The sequence below is a fragment of the Bacillus rossius genome, chromosome 3 (assembly GCF_032445375.1).
Source record: "Bacillus rossius redtenbacheri isolate Brsri chromosome 3, Brsri_v3, whole genome shotgun sequence".
Classification (NCBI taxonomy): domain Eukaryota; kingdom Metazoa; phylum Arthropoda; class Insecta; order Phasmatodea; family Bacillidae; genus Bacillus; species Bacillus rossius.
In genome coordinates this window covers 87018696-87041315 of record NC_086332.1, presented here as the reverse complement: position 1 = coordinate 87041315, position 22620 = coordinate 87018696, and the positions used below count along the sequence as shown (strand labels likewise).

Here is a 22620-nt window from a genome sequence, read left to right as displayed (position 1 = left end):
AAGTACACTCCACCGGGTACATTCGAATATGAAATTGATGGCAAAGTTGTTTACGGGAGCTGGAAAGACACAAGTGGCAGAAATATGGAATCCTTACTGCCTAATCGGAAAATTGCATATAGACCTCCTCTCAGGGCAATGGACATCAGAGAAGAATTGGCAGAATATTTCATGCACGAGGGAAAAGTGGAGTGGCAATAACAAAATGCATGAAATAATTAACTTTAGACAGTTTTAGTTTTCTTTTTTAATCGATGTACTTACTGCTACCAGTGTTTCTCGTGGTTTGTTCTTTTGAAGTATGAATTTCAAACTCTCGTAGGCAAACCCAAACCAAGTGCTTTGATATAATATATATTCCAGCCCTGTCTGACATCGGAACTTTTTCAATTTATTAAAACGTTAAGTGTGTTGTGGGATCCCAGATTGTTTTCTTTTATACGCATCTATTAACGCTATTGCATCTTCGTTGTTCCACTCCATAATTAATAATAATAAAAACATATCAAAAAAAAATCAATCCGGAAACACAAAAAGAGAAAGCTGGCGTATCCCGATGGTTGGACAAATATGTACTGAAGAATACTGACGGAAACGTATAACTGTAACGGTTATTAGTAAAGAAGTCTATACTTGCCTAGAGGTATCGCGCTACCCCCTTAGGAGCGGGTCATTTACAGACACCTCACGGGAGTAACCGAACCAGGTAACAAGTAGCAGTATGAACATGAACCTGTCTCAATTTGTTACCACGTTACAGGCTTGGGTAACACGAATCGGTAACTGAGCGAAGAGCAGTAACAAATAGACGCCGCTTAAGAGGAGTAACACATGATGAGCAGCAAATTATCAAGAATGAAAACAGACCGTATGGATTTAAATTTAAAAAGGTCGGCAATAACAACGAATGTGCGTACCACACAGCAGTCTATTGGCTCTTGTCACTCGCTGCACCGGATATTTAATAATATTCAAAAGGCTACAATTTAAATTTTTAACAAATACACTTCTTAATACGTCATAACAATACTAACAACACATTACACAATAATAAAAAAGCAGAATCATAACAAAATTCTAGAAAAATATTATATATAATATATTACTTTAGGCCTAGATGCCGAGTGGATCAGTATGATGTCTGTTGTTTTCAATATGCACACCACGATATTTCGCCATGTGAAACCGACACAGCATGTGTGTAATGTTGCAAATGTGGCCTCAAGATATTATGTCTGCAAGATCCGCCGTAACATCTCTTGTACAGCACAGCGTCATGAAATTTCTGAAACAGCCTGTATACTCGAGAAATGCAACCAAGCGCCCGAAATGTTCATCACTAACGTAACACTAACTTAAAATTCCAACTGGGACCAATAATGGGTCAGCAAAATGACTGAAAACCAGTGAAAAAATGATTCTCTGAAATCAGCGAACCTATTCTAAAAACGGAATATGAATATTTATAGGCTTCCAATAAAATTAACTGAAGAAGTGCGGATCTTCACTGCAATTCGCTGTTATGCCAATAGGTATCAAACTAATAGAATTTTACAGTGAACCTGTTCTACAGATTTAACTAAGTCGATTCCGTTTTAGAGCGCAGAAGTGATTGCGCAGGCAAACAGAAGATGAGAAATAGCGTAAATGAAATGAGTGTTTGGAATATTTTAAGCAGTCGAAGATAAATAAAGAAAGAGTTGTGAAGAGGAGATAATAATAAGTATCTGCGTGTATTTTATCCCCGATCAAAGAAAGTCTTATTCACGCCCTTTGCTTAAAACTACAAGTTTTTTTTTTAATTTAAGCCGATTATATTCTCAATTAAATGGACACAATAATAAAAATTCCTATAATTTAATAAAAAATAAACAAGCATGAGTTTATTTTTTATGTGCAAGCGAGAACATAACGTTCTTTTAAAGAAAATTAACGTTAAGAAACTATATATATGTATCACGTAAAAACGTAATTCACGATGATCCCCAAATATATTTTTTGTTATTACCTTTGAAAGATTTGTGCAATGGGAGTGCATGACTTGATGTAAGTTTTTGTAAATAGCCTACGCCATTGCTAAGAAAACTTACATCAAGTCATATTTTTTGTTGGTTAGCTTTCGATAATGCTATTCCATCAGTTACACTAATGTTGACTTCCATTAGGCATTTTCTGTGGCCTCAAGCTCGCAGTGACTGGAGAGGCCACACTGTGTCTCGGCGGCAGCCTGACACAAGGGCAAAACTCGACAACAGCACAGGGAACCCTTAGAACCTCTCGCGAGGCGCTCTGGCGGCGACCGCCGAAGTACGAGCGGGGAGCTGCAGTTAGCTGGCTTCTTCCTGCGGATTATCTCGAGGCTGAAACTGAGAAACTGGCTGTTCTGCGTGGCACGGGGTTCTGAGCCTCCAGAGTTTTGTACGTGAAGGTAAAGGTCGAGTTATGACGCAAACGGAAGCTCCAACATTACAGTTGTCCCTAAAACATTAGGGTAACGAGTCGGTGCTCAACAATTGCAGTCTGCCGAGGGCTTGGATCGAACAACCAAACTTTCAGCACGTACATAAAAGTAGACTTGACATTTACAGTCGTGTGTGTATATATGTGTGACATTTACTACCGTAAATGTAATTTCCTACCTTGTGTAATTTACTACAGTAAATGTCAAGGCCACTTACAAAAAAATATGCTAATCAGTGTAGTTACTTACGGCTGTTACCTGCTTAGGCGTCTTTCAGCACTTGTAGAAAATACACGATGGCGAAATTTTTGGTTTCATGTAAAAGATGTGTTTAAAAATTCTAACGTGATAGTGATATTGTTTGAAATACCCATCTGACAAGTGGAATATATATCCAATGTAGATTATCGCCTTTCATAATAGTATTTTGAATAATTTAACTAATATTGCAACCACTAAGTATTAAGTATACTTACTATAAGTAGTACGTAAAAAAATGCAACTCGCATAGAATGTGTGCTTTGATAGCAAACGTTTAACAAATAACAGAAATAGTTAAACTGTATGTGCCAGTTATCCATTTTAAAAAAGAAGTGAAGCGACTACGTTTACAGTTTCATAAAAAGAAAACTCTAGTGCATACAGTTGTTACCACTGAGTACCAACTGGATAGCGATTAGCCATAGTAGTGTAAATCCAAAACTCTGGTATGATTGATGGATTGCAAGCCGCTTCTTCGTTGGGCGCCACAGCTGTACGTTCCGAAACCACGGGGACGAGGAGGCGCAGCGGTAAGACCTGGCCTCACGCTGCTGCGGTCCGGTTCCCTGATCTCTGTTCCCCGTGCTTCCCTCCAGGCGAGTGGGAGCCTGCGGGCTGGTCAGGAGCAGCCGCGGAGACTGCTGTGCTCCGCTCCGCCGGAACACCAGCCACCACGCGGTGCGTGTTTCCTTGTGACCCGCGGTCACAGGCAAGCAACCACTCAATAATTAACATTAACTACTGTGTCAGTGGAATATGAAAAAATTTGTTTCACTGATAAATTAAATATACTTTTTTAGACGATATTTTTATTTCGGTCATGTAAACTATCGGTGATTTGTTTGATAATTATTTAATTCAAAAATGGCGCAAAAATTAATTTGTGTATTGCCGTAGCAAACATAAAAACACAGATAAAAATACAACCGTAACAGTTCTTAACCTCAAATATTGCTTATGTTAAACTTAATTGTTAATAGGTTTGGCTCTTCAACAGTCCCAGATATGATAATAAAAAAAAAGAAATCGCGCCACTAAAACTTAACATTATTAAATATGTTTTATAGTTCAATTAAATCGCTAAATTCTTATTTGTTTCATACCATCAACTGATACACACGTGGTATATAACGTAGCCCCGGTGCTATAATTACCGTCCGAAATGTTAGTTATGGGTACGGTAGTACCGTCAGAACGTCATCAATGGTCGGAGTTTAAAGAAAAATGTTATGTTCGTAATCACGCAGCTTCTTCTTGCGGGAATCTTCACGACTTCCCATGCCGTGTGTTGTGTAACAAACAGCATGTGTGTTCATAATCAGCCCACTGGTCGTTTCGTTGGTTACCGTCTCTAACGAAGTCACTGTCGAATATCTGCAGTTTGGACACTTGAGTCCTTATCGCTGATCGATATACAATTACTGTAGGTATAGATAACAAATAAGAACGCACAACATGAGAACGCTTTAAAACACAGTCAAAAGGTAACCCTACAAACGACGGGAGCTGTAGCTTTTGAGTTACCACTGATCACTCTAACAGTCTAGTAAATTCGTTTCACAAGTCACGATCACACTAACATTCATCATTCATCGCATACACCGATACTCCCGCACAAAAAAAAAAACCAAGACGACAATTATGAACAGGATGTATACATGTTACAAAAGTCACAAAATAGTAACGAAACCAAGGACTGGCCACGAAAGATAGGAAATTAACCGTATGGGTACGACACTCAATTTACAGCAATGTTTTGCTATTTGCATTTTGTTTTTTGACACCTCAGTTTATAGTCGTTATCACGCGCGTTGAAAGTGAAACTTCACAAGACATAGATATGAAAAAAGTAAAACAAAGTGTGCATGTTGCGAGTGAGCACGTGAGTATGCGAGTGCACAAGTATGCAAGTGTGCTATAATGGAAACTTGCCAAAAAAGTGTCGTCTCGACTAACCCTGTCCCAACTGTACAGAAATCTCACTCTAAAAAAACTCATTTCAGTCTAATTTCGGGTTGAATACTAGATAATTTGGTATTTTTATATAGTAGATACTATTCCATGGGGGGTATTTTTGAGTACCTACCACTTGTCACAAAAAAAAAAGCTATTTAGTGCTTCCTTTAAATTCAGCTAAGGTGACCTAACCTAATCACTCGTTCACGCCTTTCTTATAACTTTTTTTTTTGGTGTGTAAACATCTTAGCTCTCTGTAAACGGCATTTGGTAGGAATAAATTCGTGAATGGAACGGAAAAGAGTAACCGCGGTGCGTGGAAGTCTCAAAAATCTCGAAACGATGGCGAACCCGCGCGATCCATACGTATATATACAGTTTTCCTCCAGTTACTGGGAAAGTGCGTGTTTATTGTTTTCGTGTGTCGTGATTAATTTATTATTGCACGTTGAAGTATTTTAGCTCGTTGTATTGTTACCAACGTTCTGTCTTGTATATATTATCAAGACTTACAAGGTAACCTGCATTTAAACATATCGTTTTTTTATTCTATTTCTGTCGCGAGTCAATTTTTATTTTATTTTCGACTCTGACATTAATTTGCAAGTATTTATTAGAAATTTATTTCTTACTTGTCAGAAACGGTTTGCATGAAAATTACTGTGCTCTCTCTATTATTTCTAATTTCAACAATTCCTTTTTTTTTCCCCGCCCACGGTGGCATGTTTAAGTAGAGGTTGAATGGAATTTAATACCAGAATAAAGCCAAAATTACCTACACTACTGCTTACACAGTGCCCACGAACTGCATCGCAGCTGTCCACTAACTACCCGAAGCGCATCAAATGCACCTAATTTGAGAAAATTTATAAGAAATAAAAATTAGCCTAACCTAATGTAAACTAACCGAACCTGATGTAACCTTGCTATACCATTAGTATAATAAGGAGCCAACCCAAGATTAAGAATGTTGTAAATCTGGCAGGGAATAACACTTATCAACCCACAGGAAGATTCTAACCCTTGTGAGGTCTGTAACCCCCCACCGTAAGTGCAGTGTAGCCAGGTCTCTGGCTCCCGCATGTTACTTTACTTCATCACTTTGAGCCGGCGACAGAACTGCCCGCCTTGTCCAGCGAGCTTCGCCTGTCGAGAGATATCCATCCCCCATCCCCCCTTTCCAAACCTTAATGTGGCCAAGTAAACCATTTTCCAATCGCGCATATGCTCTATTGTTAATTATTTTAAGGTGATGTTACATGTTTTAAATGATAAACTAATTTATTCATCGAGTAGACGTCTACCTGGTAGCTTGCAGCATCGTAGTATAATTTAAGTTAGGCTGCCGTGGCACGACGACGACGTACGAAATGTAACAGTATTTTTATTTAAGCTGTTCTTTTCCAAATTTCCTTAGGCCCCACTCTTTGGAAATTTTGGTTGTTGTGTTGCTGCTCGTTTGGCTTTGCCGTGTCTTGTTAACTTTGTTTTGTTTTACTTGCCTTTAGGGGCACGACTGTGATTTCAGTAATTTGGCTCACACCCATGTTAACTTTGCCCGCTCCTTTTGAAGTGTAACATCTTAGTTCTCGGTATACAGCATTTGGTAGGCGTAATTTCGTGAATGGAACGGAAGTAGGATGTAACGGAAATGTGTAACCATGGTGCTGCCATCTGTGGCAGATAGCGCGAACCGAAGTTCACAAAGCCAAAAGGGAACTTTAGTATATTAACTGTTGGTTTATTTTAACCAGACAGTACTAAAATAAAATTTCTTGTAAATTTGGTCCAAAACCGGGGTTTAGTATTTTTTTCAAGTATTTTTCGCTTTTATCGGAGCTATTTCATTATATTAACCTTTCTCTCTGAAAATCGAATGATTCGATTTTCTACGTAACTGCTCCGGCAACGAATTCTAGCGGCGAGTGCGGAAAATGCATGCGATTTGCGTGAAGAAATGTAGTTGAAAATACAATTTTCCTATATTCATTATGCTCAGCATAATTTGAAGACTTCTGCGTTAAATTTTGTGTTCGAATTTCGTATTATAAGCTTATTTGCAACATGAGAACACATGAATTTGCTCGTTACCAAGGTTAGAAGTTTAAACATCACTAGTACTGAAAGACTCAATCACATTTTTATTTTTTATTTTATTTTATCTAACCTAACCAATCATTCACAAGTTTTGACTGTGCCCATAAACTGATAACATTTTCTGGGCGTGGGAAAATCATTTAAAAATAAGTATTCACCATATAAAAAAAACAGCCAAACTTTATTATTCTTGCTGTAGTTGCTCGTAGCTAACATTAACTTCCATGGAATATTATATAATTCACTTGAATGATACAACTAAATAAAGTACACAAGAGAGGTTTAAAATTGTAACTGGCGGCGACAAACCTGCAGATTTTAACATTTGTCTTACAGTCTACGTTATTCGCTGTTCTCTCCACCCCTGTCCCCTTACCACAAGCCTTCAAGCAATATCCGATAAGTTCACGTGATTCCATGACAATTCACCAAATGGCTGCAGCTAACCATCTTCGGTTTTGTTTAAACTTAGGCGAAATGCTTTCAGATTACTTAAAGTAAGCTGTGCAAAATTGTAACAGCCTAACACAAATGATTTATGGCACCAGAACTATGGATTGCTGTGGACAGCACAGAAGTAATTTGTGTAAATTCTGTCTAGTTTGGCCCTAAAGCTGTGCACATAAGCAAGATAATGTGCTAAATTTTGGCATTCTATACCGTCTTTCTGTGGAGAATACCGAAATATCTTATTTGAAAAGCTGGCTCTAATAGAGTTTTCACAGTTATGAATCATCCGAAAAATCTCTACAACTCAAATTTTAACCATAATTTGACTAACTTTTTTAATATTTTTTTTTCTTTCAGGAATAGATCTTATAAGATTTTATACATGACATGTATGGACAAACAATGCCGTAGTAGCAACATTCTGGAAAATTATATTATTTTCAATATTGATTTAAAATTATGACTGAAAAATCGAAAATGTGAATGTTTACTAATTGTTGGGAAAAAAATATCTAAAATAGGTATCCTCCAATTTATTGTGATTGGTATCATTGACAATATCTGGTTTTTAACTTGATGAATCTTCTCATCCCAACGTGGATCCTGTACTAAGAAGCCGCAGAAGCACTTTGAAGATTCTATAGATTAATGCCTAATGTGCTGAGTTGCCTTCTCACATCGGTGAAAGGAGCTATGTGTGCTTTTTTTTCCAACCCGTTACGGCATGTGGTGATTGTTAGGATGGTCTCACACTGCACGTCTCTGCTGCTGAAGCTACCACTTCAGCAGCGTTTTTCGGCCGAATATCATTTCGACAGCTTTTATTAGAGTGCGCAAAAGCAGGTCGCTCAAGAATTCACTAAGTAAATTTATCAAAATCGAACATGTAAATAATTTATCTAGAATAAATCACAGAACAGAGACTGGCAATTGTTTAAGTTCAACTACACAGTGTGAGACCGGCCTTCGGGGTCAGGCAGCCAGATGTGCGACACGTGTTCGCCAGCGGACAAGACTAAAAAACAGTTGTGCGAGAAATTTAATGCATGTAGTTCCAACGTTCCAATTGTTAGTGCAGGAGAAGTGTGACAAAATGAATAAATAGTGAACCGCAAAAGCAATCTTCTATGGATGGAGAAAATGATAAGTCAAGGTGTGGTACACGCGGCCCACCTGATTTTTACATGCTTTATATTAGCTTCACCTGTATGTTTGTCTGTCAGTCTGTAACTCTGTCTGTCCGTCTGTAACTCTTTCGACTAAGGCTGGACTCACAACCATCCGTCTCATCCGTCCGTCACCCGTCCGTCCGTTAGTTTCGGTCCGTCATTTTCTCTCCGCGATTAGTACCGACTCACAATCATCCGCCATCCGTCCGTCCGTCCCAAATATGCTCCCTCTCTCTTACATAATAAATAAGTAGTTCTTCTGAAAACGGCACACACATTCTTGAATCGAAATTTACCACAAATACTTAAATCCACAAAAATTTAATTTGTAAACAAACGTTCTATACATCACAGCCTTGTATTTATTGCAAACCCGAACAATCGAAGGCTGTTTTCAAAAAGTCGTTAAAAAATCGATTTTACAAGGCTGTGGTCTATCCGTCGGTCCGTCAAAAGCTAAAGCTTGGCAAGGTTTTGACGGACGGACGGATGGAATTTTCCGGGCCATCTGATTGGCTGCAGGTCACGTGATTGACGGACGGACGGTTGACGGACGGATGAAACGGATGGTTGTGAGGCCAGCTTAAGAGTGAGTGACTCATCACTGTAAAATGTCCCACCCATTTCATTACGTTCGTTAGCCGAGCGGTCTAAGGCGCGCGACTTCTGTGACGTCAGCTTTCGGATTCAGCGATCGTGGGTTCTACTCCCGGCCACGCCGAAAAAAAAATGTTTTTTTTTTTCCCCCCGGTAAATTCTAATATTATATCCATACATCTAACTGCAAATGATTCGTAGAGACTTTACCATTTCTTTGTGACGTTGCAACTCCAAATAGTTATCTCAGATGGTAATAGGTAGTGTCGGTAACTCATTTCCCTATGATAATTATACATAAATATAGTTTTAAAAACTAAAAAAAAACATGCTTTTAAAGAATATCAAACTAAAAAGTTAAAAATAAATATAGTTTAAAAAACTAAAAAACATGCTTTTAAAGAATATCAAACTAAAAAGTTAAAAATAAATATAGTTTAAAAAACTAAAGAAACATGCTTTTAAAGATTATCAAACTAAAAAGTAAAAAATAATTTTAAAATTAAATTTATGACAATAGTATATAAGCAATACTAGTATAAATGAGAAAAAAGCATGGGGCGCTTAATATTCAAAAAATATGGCACAAAGCGCCTCAAGTTTTTTTCTCATTTATAGGTACTAGTATTGCTTATATACTATTGTCATAAATTTAATTTTAAAATTATTTTTTTACTTTTTAGTTTGATAATCTTTAAAAGCATGTTTCTTTAGTTTTTTAAACTATATTTATTCTATTTTGTCACTGCTCATTAATAAAGCTACATATTTCTGTTTACAGCACTTATGTGTATGTTTTCCGTCAACTCAGCCATTGTTATAATTGTTGTTTCCATTTTGTTAAGTGCAGATATGTATTTGTTGAGCTGAAATAAAACTATTTGATTTCGTTTTAAATATACTAATGTATAAATAAATATGTAAGATCCAGAGGCAATCTAAATTCAGCGCAGTATAGACAGCTTAAACTATACTGGACTTTTGATAACATCACTTCGAAAAAATGCTTGAAATTACAAAATTAATACAAATCAAAAGTTCCGCAGTTGTTAAAACCAAACTGAGCATTGAATTTTTATGAAATATCAGAAATAAGTATACACCACGAAGCCTTTTTTTTTTGGCCCAAATTTGAATTATAATCTTTCTTTAATCCCTTTTCCCTTTCAATAAGGAATCTCAATGTGCTGAAAACAATTTCCGCTCAATTACAATGAATACTGTTGATCAAATTCAAGAAATGATGAAGATTTGTGATAAATCAGGTCAAAAACTGTACTCATCATGTAGAAAACTATTATACTAAACTATTATTCGTTCAGATAAAATCGGCCAGTTGAGATGTATCACCAAGTATCGATGACATAGATAATGCAATAATGCATATTTAAGATTCTGTGAACATTTGTCTGACGGCACTTGGCGTATCTTCTCTTAATTTTCCAATGCATTTTTAGTAGATATATGCAAAGCTACGTAAGACAAAAAATAAGCACAAGAGACAATTTCCAGAAGAAAAATAGCTGGAGTCGGTAAGCTTAATTACATTTATCGAGCCTGTTCCAAGTAAACTATGTGAAGATTGTTTGGATTACAACCAATTAATTGCAGAATTGAAGAAAAAATGCATTATCCAACCGTAGAAGAGAACAATCCAAATTCTGACTTTATAACTAGCAAGTTGATGCATAAAACAGACAATGGAAGAATTTAATCTTTCATAAAACACGGTAAAAAAAGTTCTGTATTCTGCACGCCATTCACTTGTCTTGCTGCCGCCCACACACAATTTAAAATCGGCACGCACAAGAAGCACATAAGAATTCAATTGTAGATTGACAAACCCCAAACTCTTTAGAGCCTTCTTGCTATGGAGTCACCTACTTGAAGTCAATCTGCAGTTGAACGGAGATTAAAAGTAAACACACATTTAGCATTAATGAGTATATCTATACTCTATAGTATCTTCAAAGTGCTTCTGCGGCTTCTTAGCACAGGATTCACGATGGGAGGAGAAGGTTAATCCAGTTAAAAACCAGATCTTGTCAATGATAATAATCACAATAAATTGGAGGATACATATTTTAAATATTTTCCTTCCAACAATTAGTAAACATCCACATTTTCGATTTTTCAGTTATAATTTTAAGTCTATATTGAAAACAATATAATTTTCCAGAATGTTGCTACTACAGCATTGTTTGTCCATACATGTGATGTATAAAATATTATAAGATCTATTCCAGGAAGAAAAAAAATTATTAAAAAAAGTTAGTCATATTATGATTAAAATTTGAGCTGAAGAGATTTGTCGGTAAATTCAGAAAAATCTACCAGAGCCAGCTTTTTTCATTTACTTGCTTAGCTGCACAGCTTTAGGACATCAAAATTGACAGAATTTACATAAATCACTTCTGTGCTATCTAAAGCATTCAATGCACTGGGCTCTGGTGCCGAAACCATTTTAATTAAAATTTTGCATAGATTTCTTTAAGGAACCTTACAGCATTCTGTCAAAGTTTAGTCAAATTCGAAGAGGATCGAGCTAGAGCCATTTTCAAAATTTGTTATGTTTAGGTGGAAAGACCCATCAGTTACCTTTACTCGCTTTCTAACTACCGGCTGTAAAAATGTTTCACTTCAAAAATGACCCGTGTTAAAACAAAGGTCCAAGAATATTTTATTGAAAGTCTTGAATAAGTCCTGAAATTCGTTTCTTAGGTATAGTGCATTTTCGATTTATTTTCAACTAGGCTAGCCCCGTTTAGTATCTACTTAACACACCTGTCATTTAACGGCAATAACTATTATTAAATTAAAGTGTTTATTATATTTATCATTTTTCCAACGGGCACCTTACAACCTGCTAGTTGTTATATAATATGCGGAAAAAAATTGATCAAACTATAACCACCTTCCTGTGCAGTCTTCGAAACATCTGAAGTGTAAATTACTGACCGCTCCTTTGACGTTTTGACGCTCTTTTCTTTTTATCTGGCTCCTCACGGCTCAAATGGAATCTCCAGTCGATTGTGCAGGTTGCCAGACTGAAAGGAATTCTGTACGAGTCGCTTACTGCGTGCGAACGTCTGCAACAGCGAACCCGCTGGTCTCGGACTCCACGGAGACATCCACGAACCATCAGAACAGATAATCTTGCAATCTCGATACGCATATGTACAGCAGCATTAACATCAGGTATGGCCTCACACTATGCTGGTCGTTGGTACCCTATTGGTGAGCTTCAGGGGACGTCCAACACCAATCTACAGAGTTACGGTTGAGAACACTATCTTAAATTAAATGCATGTACAATCCAGAGTCGGTGGTGTAATATATTGGCATTCAATGTATTCTGTAAATATATTTAAAATATTTATGGAGAATATTTTATAAAACTTGTAGTTGAAAAACTTACTTTGTGATTATTTTTTTAGACAATAGTGAAAATTTACGCAGAGATCAATAAATGCATGGATTTTAATAGTCGTTGAATTTGCAAAATAAATTGTACCAATAAAATTCATGCTTGAATAATTGCCCCTCCAGGTATTCCGGTAATTCTTAGATTCATAAACATAAACATTCGTTGATCCAATTGCTGTTGAGGGACACTCCTGATGACATTGCCAGTTACATGCATCTGAAAGCGGCAATGGTACGATATCTCTCCCACTAAGACTGTTACACGGCTTCACCCATGTACACGAACAATACGCTAATGGTGACAGGCAGACTATTATGTTGAAAAGCATGCCTACTAAGAGACAGCAAGCACTTCTCACATTAAAGATTTTTTTGCCTCAAATACTACCTCCATTAAACATCCCAAAACTTTGATCACCATAATACAACAGACTTCTTTCGTAATTCAATTCAAATTAACCATCAGCTACTTTTATTTACTTACAAGACGTTTCGTTTGAATCACCATCCCCAGCGAATAACAATCAATGTTCGGGCCAACAATGCAAGTTTTCAGTGACCACTATTTCAAGAATTAAATTCTCCACTCTGCGACACATTTTTTTTTTGTATTCTCTTTGAATACAAAAAATGCACGTATACGTTGGCTGTCTCTTGAAGATTTACATCAATTTCCAAAGCGATAGCATTCCAGCGGAAGATACGAAAAGCAATTCCTCTTGGGTTTTAAGATAGTATGCACGGAAATATAAGCTAGACCAACTCGAACACACCCATCAGTTTTTGGAAACAATGTTTGTTTCTAATACCGATCGGTAACCTCACTAAGAAATATATTTTGAAGACGAGATTCTTATTTTCACAGTTACCTACTCTTATTAGCAAAATCGCACCATTGTTAAAACTACCCTAGTTTTATTAGGTATTCCGAAGGTTACTCAATACTCATTCCATATCTAAATGATAAAAGAATGCCCATAAAAACAAACATTCTTATCACTCAAGGACGTTTTGTTTCTGTGCCGCATGTTTAGAATAGATAATCGGTTTGCAACCACCAGGACTACCGAGAGAACTTCTCTCTAGCTGCTAATATTTATACGGAACGAAATTGTATGTACATTTTCGCTACGAAAGAAAAGCTGCAGCATGCTTAAAATGCACAACAATTATGTAAAGCTCCAATGCAAATTTTGCATACGTACTATACAACAAGCTTAACCAAGCATTGTTGTGCAGGGTGCTTTAAGGAACTAATATTTTTTTTTTTCCTACATAAAAGGCTTCTCTGAGGAACTTCTATTCATAACTCGAAACTAAAGTCAAGAGTACGTAAAACTAGTAAATGTTACAGCAAAACTATAACAATACAAACAAAAAAAGAAGCTTACGAATACGTACTGTACGGGAAATTGTGGTCCTTCTTTGAGAGGATGGTGGGGGGAGGCGCTGCACTAACCTTATCCGCCATCTTGAAGCTGCGGTGATTCGCAGTCGATGAGCGATCCGCCGACTGCGAGTCTTCAGAGAGCACAAATGTCCCGCCTGTTTAGGCGCTTCCGAGGATTTTAAAAGAATAAATTAATTTACGTTAATATCTTCACTTTTTAAATAAAAAAAAACCTTGTGTGGTGGAGGATTGATTGATCCCCCGAAAATGGATGTATCACACTTTTTTCCGCTTCCTTTTTGCAGCAGGGACTGCCGGAAAAACTCAAAAAGAAAGTCGAAAGGGAGGAACAAAGAAAAGAAAAACAGAGCACAACACGTTTTCGGACGGCTACGTAGTTACTGCGCCAGGCACCGGCTGCGCCTGTCACTCCAGCCCTGCGGGTCGCATCAGGGGAGGGGTGGTGGTCGTCTGTGCGCGCCGCTAACTCGACCTGCCTCCTCGCGGCTCCCGGTTCCAGCAGCGACTGAGAGGCCGCCGCGACCCCGCCGGGGCTGTATCGAGCCGCGCGGCGGCGGCGGTGACGTCACACTGCGTCACCAACATGGCGCGCGCTTCGGCCGCGCTCGGCTCCTTCCGCGAGTCCCCCCTGCTACACCCTTCACTTCCTTCTACAACCAACTTCCTTTCCCGAAGGAAAATGATTCGAAACGAATTGTATGGATTTACACTTTCAAAAAAATGTACGAGCGTTTTGATTGAAGACACTGAACTATTCTGAAATTTGCTGTAGTGCTCAGTATTCAATATTGTTATGAACATGTGTACACAATAATATTATAGCAATACGATAAACAAATAAAATGTATTCAAATTCATATATATTTGCTTAAAGCACAATTGGTATAATCTTGTAATATGTCATTTTTAAAAAGTAAAAAAAAAAGATATCCACTGCCGTGCTTTGAACTACGATCCTCAACCTTGTTAATCGCACACTATAAATACTACGTTACGAAGCCTGACAAATGATTGTTAGGAAAATATGTATTATAATTTATGTAATATAAATCCTTAGGATTTATTAAAATAGAAATTACTCTTTATTGTGACAAATTTAGGTTACCAAATATATTACAGGGTAGTTTCCTTGTCATAAAATTTAATTTGGCACACCAATACATTTGGTATATCCTATATTTTTTATGAACGTGACTATATATGGGTTTGTGTTCATACACGTAGGCCCGCCATCATCCCGTGAAAATTTCGTAGCATAGTGCGCACATCCAAAGAATTCGCGTTCATCATTTTTTCCATAACGTGTTTAAGGAAGTATAACTTCACAAATTTAATTATTAAACTTCGAGCTACACGCCAAAACTGACAGTATTATAAAAACAACTACAGTAAATGCTTAGCGTGGGCCCCGATCACAGAACCGAACTAAACAATAAGTATTTACGACTTCTGAAACTTATTTTTATTATACGTCATTTGCCAAAATTCACAAAATCTGTTAGAACCAAGTGCTCCTCAGACTTTATAATTTCCGCAATAGTCGCAAACAAATTGTCTCTCTGTAAACTGGCGGTGCTTACAGCATTTGTGAGATATAGACCAATGTGTCTATTAAAGGCTACATAAAAAAATATCTGCTAGACGTGGGTGACTACTTAGGGCTACAAGCGGGTAATGCAATGTCGCTGCGGCCATCGTAGGATAACTGAGTGTTTCCAAGGCAACTTACTCTCTTCGCAGGGCTGTGGCGACTGTGTAATAACTATTATTCCTTGCGTGAACGAATGAACTAGGGCTAAAGCTCTTGTCACATCGAAGTCATTCGATGACTGACTGAACAGTGAGACGGAAGTGAAGATGGATGACGTAAAGCAGTTATGGTGAGGTTTCTACAGGTACTGACGTTTACCCGACATATTTTTAGACTTATGGGAAACTAGGGTTTGAACCCGGAGCGCCTGGGCGGAGGGCGAGTGGTCTTACCACTCAACCACCGAGGCTCTTTTCCCTCGATGCTTGTTCTTGGACTACAATATGACCATAAAATAATACCCCAATTATAAAATTTAACAGTATCAACTGCAAGCGTTGTAGAGTGCTGGCTCAAGGTGACAACTAAAAAAAATAATTCAGAGTGACTCTTTTCCCAATTAGTAGAAGGTGAACATGTAGACTTTATTTGGCATCAGGATGGAGCCCCTCCCAATTGGAATCTCATTGTACGAGAGTGGTTGAACGACGAAGTCCCTGACCGTTGGATTAGTCATAATGGTCGAAACGACAGAGCTCTTTTTCACTGGCTTCCACGTTCACCTGACATAACGCCATACGATTTTTTTTCTTTGGCGCTTTACAACAGATCGTGTCTACGTTCCGCCACAACCTAATGATTTGCCTGAGTTGATACACATAATTGAAGAGGCTATTGCTTCCATTACTCCGGACTTGTTAACCAAAGTGTGAGAAGAATTGGACTTTAGGTTGGACGCGTGCCTTATACCTAAAGGTGCTAATATTGAACATTTGTGAGAACAAGTGCGTTAGTTTACGTTCAATTTGATGTATGATTTGTTGCCTGTATGTCGGACTCTCGCTCGCTCCGCACGTGACCGAGCCGAGCCGAGCCGAGCCGCGCCGCGCGGGAAGTCATTGCACTTGCAGCCGGAATGACCGCAAGCTCGGGTCCCGGTCCACCACTCGTTATTTCGGTTCACAAGGGTTTCTTAAAATCATCCCAGGCAGATGCTGGGGTGGATTCTCACTACACAACACGACCAATTCCTTCCCCTCAAATGTCCCTGCACTGTGTTGCTTCCAATTACCTCGATGTCGACAAGACTTAACACGACTTCCACCCCCCCCCCCCCCCCCGCCATCCACCACCCGCCTCGCAAATAAACACACTATGGAATTACCAGCTGATTGCAAAGCTGACGCACTTGAACTAAAACTGCAATTTCACTCTTTAAGTAATATGTAATTTGTTAAATTAATTATATCGATTAGAATAATAAATGTATATATAAAAAAGGAGTACTGTTGCAATCTACAAATATTTCATAAAACACTTCAATTATTAATTGAGTTAATTGTGTTGTTGAAGAACATCATCACGTAATTGTGTAAAATTATTTTATAAGACATCTACAGACATAGAAAAATGCAAGCTGGAAGTAATGTTTTTTTTAAGACAACTTTGTTCCAGGAGGAAGGGTATATTACATTTACCAGATTTTTTTTAACGTAAACGCAAATTAGTAAATTAAGCCCCAAAAAGTGCAGAAACACAAACAGAATGTACGGAAACTTACTTCTTACTATATAGCAACAATGTAATCATTCGTAAGGAAAATGTCATCTGGTGAAATACGTGTACCGAGCTACGTTAATGTTCAAGTGCATATATTGATCATTTCCTGCAGCGCAACACAAACATTGACCAGTGATTCACAGCCACTAACCTTCTGGCATGTTCACTTCGTCCGAGACATGTTTGTTGTGTCACATATTACGCACAACATAGCATGTAGACGGCGCCAATGTTTTTTTGACACAATCTGTGGATTCGATAACTTCTGGGGGCAAGCCGGAGTGTCGAGAGAGGCTATGAACCTCCGTACATGACTCGATCACAGGTCCAGAATAGTCCTCACGTCGTCACATCTAACATCTAGCCACCGTGAAAAGCAAGCCCTCTCTCACTAGACCACAGAAACAAAATGTTACATGCATCAAGGGACAAGAAGCAGTTACAATTTTTATTTTATTATTTATTCTTTAGGCGTATTATGAAAAAAAAAAAATAGAGTGAATTTTTACGATGCGCGCGCACCATGCAACGAAATTTTCACAGGATGAAAAAAAAAGCTATATACAAATAAAAATTATAATTATATATATACTTTTAAATATATATAATGGATCTTGAGCCATATCATTTAACACATTTATTTATTGTAAGTATTTGTGATAAAAATTGTATTTATAAACTTTTTTTCAAATGTTTCTAATTAAGTGTGTTAGGTTCCCGTATGTATAACGATGTCCGGTTGCTTGTAAGCTTCCACTGTCGCTGGCAGAGAGTGTCTGAGGAAGGTTTAGTAGTATACTGGCCGTTTTCATGGGAGTGTTTGTTAGGGTGTTTTTTATTTTATTTTTAGATTGGGCATTTCGTTTCTTTAAGGCGCAGAAATAAGAAACGAAAGGAACTAGCCATGGTCTATAGCGAGAAGCCACCCTAGTATATCCCTGCATTGATTTCGGAAAACACAAAATCAAGGTAGCCGGACCGGGATTTGAACCCAGATCCTCTGGATTGTGAGTTTAGTTTGTTACCACTGCGCCACCTCACTATATACTATGTTTTCCATATACACGTTCTTTAATTCAACATTTTGTAAATAATAATTTTTTTTATAGTTTTTATTGGAAACTTGCCTGCCTTGTGGCACACACGAAAAAAAAAAACTAACATATTTCCCAATAATTCTGATCATATTATTACAGCTTGAGTCATTCTACAAACTAATTTTTTCGATTTTAAATACCAATAATTTCACAAATAAAAATATTTGTTGCACTAGATCTGTAGGATTCGCAAGCGCCCCCCCCCCCCCTTACCCCCCTAATTTCTCATAATTTGTGGGGGGAGGAGGAGGTGGGCCGAAAGTTTTGCGCGTAGGTTTTTAACCGATACAGGTCATCTCTGGATATGGTGCTTGTATGCGGTGTACTGTCCATATTTTGGCCTATATTAAAACAATAAACAGAAAACTTCAAAATATACAGAACATAAAACATAATTTTGACGTTTACGTTTATCAATCCCGTTTCACAGTCACGATTTAAAGTGAGGGGCTTCTTAATTTTTGGGAGGGGCCCCCTCCCCTTCCGGGGGATTTTAAGCCAATGCACCAGACCACTCTCTACAGCAAGTACCTAATCTGTTGGATTTACTGTGGGCTATGCAACAAAGAAAATATTTTTTTTTTTTTTCAATAATAAACCGTGGGAAGTTTGTAGGAACCGAGGAGTCGTGTTTCGGTTCCTGCTTCTCTCGTCAGACGCAGGAGCACTAGGCAGAACAGACGGTACTGAAGCTCAGCTGCGTTATCTGGAAGCAAGGATGCGGTCAGATCGCCAGTTTTTCCTCGATTACCGCGAACAGAGACCGAGTGCTGCAGGCACCGCCGCGACGGGAGGCGTGTTGCAACAGGCCGTGTTTTCCTACTGCAATTCAGCTCAGCTCAACACGCTGGAATGTATGTCTGACCGACATAAGCTGTCCTAGGCTATGTTCTGACGAAAATAATTTCTTCATAATCCGTTATAATTGTTTATCAGAACAGAGTGGTTTCAGTGCAGGCGTGTTCTGAATATCAGTTTACTTCTATCTACCTGCGAAATATAGAATAGACGACGCATATATATCGAAATACCGCCATTAAATGTTTTACTAAATAGTAGTGAAAAAGAAACAGAATATGTTAACAAATTATTGTTAGCAAGGAAGGATAAAGGAGAATATCAAATGTTTCAAGATCTATTAAATTAGTCAATTAAATCTTATCAAGGACTAGACGCGTGGAATGCACATTTGGCATTTTAACAGCGAAGTGGAGATATTGGAATCCGAATTACAGATTTTCCCCGAAAATGTACACATCATAATTAAATGCGTTTGTTTATTGCATAATATTATTATTTATAAAGAAGGTTTTACTTCACTGGAAAATGTTGTAGACTCTGTGCCCTTGAACAACATGTCTGTATCAAGACGGTATAATAACTATGGCAAACAAGCCAGTTACGTTCGACAAACTTTTATAAATTATTTTGTTAGCCCAGTAGGAGAAATTCATTTTCAATACAATATATTCTAAGTAATTAGAAGTGTTAACAATTGCAAATGCAAATTGTTAAAGTTCATTAAATTTCAAAGTATTTCTCAAAATAAGTTTTTATTTGACTTTATTGCATATTTCCAATTTAAATTTGTTTTATTCGTTTTTTTACGTCATAGACTTGCACTAAGAAAATCATTTAGGGAACAATTAAATGTATTATTTATAGATTAAAATATCAACAATACACACGTCTTTGTATTTAAGTTTAAAAGTTGTAAAGTTTCAAGGTAAAAAAAGATAACTATGTACCTAAGCGAACAATACAAAGTATAACAATTATACTTACTATTTGTGTTAATTTCTCCAGCAATCAAATCCAATTTCTGCCGAGAAAGATCTCTGTGGTGGTAGTTTTTTTTCCAAACATATCCCATAGACACTTGTTTTCAAAAACAAGACTAATTAATTGTTCTACATTCATTGTGGACACGTTGATTTTAACTACAACATACACGCGGACGTCAGAACCATATGCGAAAAATCAAACTGGTTTGAACGACCAACTATTTCTGACGTGTTCGTGCGTAATCTGCCGAAGCGATAGCAGGTAGTGTGAACAGTTCCATTTCATTCTCATTTTTGATTGTTCTGACATACTCGTCAGAACATGCATCCACTGTGGCCGTAGCCTTGCACCTAACAACATATCACGAAAAGTACACGTTGTCCATTTAAAAATGTCCCAGTTTCAATAGTATATTATAAAAGTTTAAATTAGACTATTTACAATAAATCATACATCAAATTGAAGGTAAACTAACCTAGTTGTTCTTACAAATGTTCAATATGTGCACCTTCATTTATAGGGTACACATCCAACCTATGTCCAATTCTTCCCACACTTTCGTTAACACGTCCGGAGTAATGAAGCAATAGCCTCGTCAATGCTGTGTATCAACTCTGGCAAATAAATGGGTAGAGGCGGAACATAGACATGATCTTTTATAACGCGCCTTAGGAAAAAAAATCGCACGGCGTTATGTCAGGTGAACGTGGAGGCCAGCGAAAAAGAGCTCTGTCGTCTCGACCATCACGACCAAACTAACGGTCAGGGACAAAGACGTTCAACCACTCTCGTACAATGAGATTCCAACGGGGAGGGGCTCCATCCTTTGCCAAATAAAGTTTACAGGTTCACCCTGAACTAATCGGGGAAAGAGCCATTCTTTCTCGCTGCAAGCGAGAAAACAACAAAGCCGTTTTCAGCATGCTCTTCTCTAAAACTGTTCGAGTTACTCTATTATTGTGACCTTGAACCAACACACTACAATGCTTACAGTTGGTACTATTAAATTTTATAACTGGAACATCCTTTTATGGACATACTGTACTTCCCTATTTGAACGCCTACTTGAGCCAAAGAAAAAACTTAGCAATGATTCAAACGTTATCAGATTAACCTCTGTAACACAGCGCACCTCACTGACGAACCCATTACGTAAACTGATTTACGCAAATTGGTTCATGATGTTATACACTGCATTTCCTCCAACACATTTCGGATAAAGTTAGCAGGCTAGGATAACGTTGTGTCCCGATGCTCATTTTTGATCATTGCGAACCCAGATAACACCCGAGACTGCAAGGTGATTCTGCCGTGGTCCGTCATTGCCTTCCGCAGAGTGGAAGTGATGAAACATCACAGCACCCGGCTCTGGACCCGTGGAGGACCGTGTCATCCACAAGTGATGGATCCCCGACCCGGCGAGAATATAACCCGGGAACTCTGCCTGGCCAGCAAACATGTCATAACCACATTGATAACCAACATCACGAAGAACATTAGAAGTAATGAGAACTTTCACCAACAGCTCCTCCCCTCTTACCCTTCCACAAATTGCCGAGAAAAATATAATATATAACACACGCCGGATCGAATCCACACACAGTACCGTTATCGATGAACTCTCGTATTGAATTTCCTAATTCCAGTAAACATTACAAACCCGGGGGGGCAACAAAAAATTATGATAAAATTAAAATCGAATAGATAATTTTTTTATCTCTAACATAAATAAAGGTGGAATATCTAAATTAATATTTGAATCTACACTACCTATTATAAAACTGTAGTTTGTTTGTTCGAGATTAACGCAAAAATTAGTAAACCGATTTTGTTGAAACATTGTGTTTAAAAGCTTATGATCAGACGTAAAAACGGTTGTATATTTTATCTCGCTACGATGACGAAAGCGGGAGATATAACAATAAAAGAAATTTCATCGGTGACGCTTTCTTCGTATCCATGGCTACGGGCTTTTGCATTGTTGATGCCTTCTGCGTATCCATGGCAACGGCTTTTGCAACAATAGCGTACCTTCGAGAAAGGGCATGTAGGTATAATGAGCAGTGCGAGTGTGTTCTGATTGTAGACTGCCGTCGCGACAATCCAGACAAGAAATAAACGCCTCCAATAACACGTGTAGACAATATATGTTAGGAATGTAAATTTATATTCCTATATCAAGTTTTGTATATCTACTTAATTGTGTTTGTGCATCTTTGGTTTTTATTCCAGAAAAGTGGAATTCGAGTGTTTGCCACCATGAAGTGTACTGTAATACTTTTAATAAATTTTCTAAAATAGCATAGCTATTCCTTAACCCAACATTGGTAATGGGCCCAGTAATTAATGGATTACTTACAATGATCTGTGATTTTGAGGATGTGAAAGTTTCTTTTTAGTGCGCGGAACTTGTAGCAGTGTGTATACTTAACCTCACCATCATGAGAAATCATGTTGTCTCGGCCGAATCGTTATCATATCTTAAAAAATGAGTGTGCCAAGTTCGGAATTACCTATGATGGAAAAATAAGTTGGGAGGGAAATTTTCTCAATATGAAAATTCGCAATGAAGGCGTATTTGGTTCACGACGATTTATGGG

The 22620-nt window shown here is 37.8% G+C and overlaps 1 protein-coding gene across 6 annotated transcripts in view; it reads right to left on the bottom strand.

The window, feature by feature from the left end:
• Positions 1–22620, bottom strand: part of LOC134531007 (sodium/potassium-transporting ATPase subunit alpha) — a 349143-nt gene that overhangs the window by 135175 nt on the left and 191348 nt on the right. For 2 of the 6 annotated variants that reach the window (XM_063366438.1, XM_063366440.1), the window contains exon 1: positions 13877–14344. The exons of 2 other annotated variants lie outside the window; for them this stretch is intronic. In XM_063366438.1, coding sequence (XP_063222508.1) covers positions 13877–13888 — 12 coding nt within the window. In that variant the 5' untranslated portion in view covers positions 13889–14344. Of the gene's footprint in view, positions 1–13876; positions 14396–22620 lie in introns of those variants that run through there. 2 more of the 6 variants (XM_063366441.1, XM_063366439.1) reach the window with 2 other exon arrangements.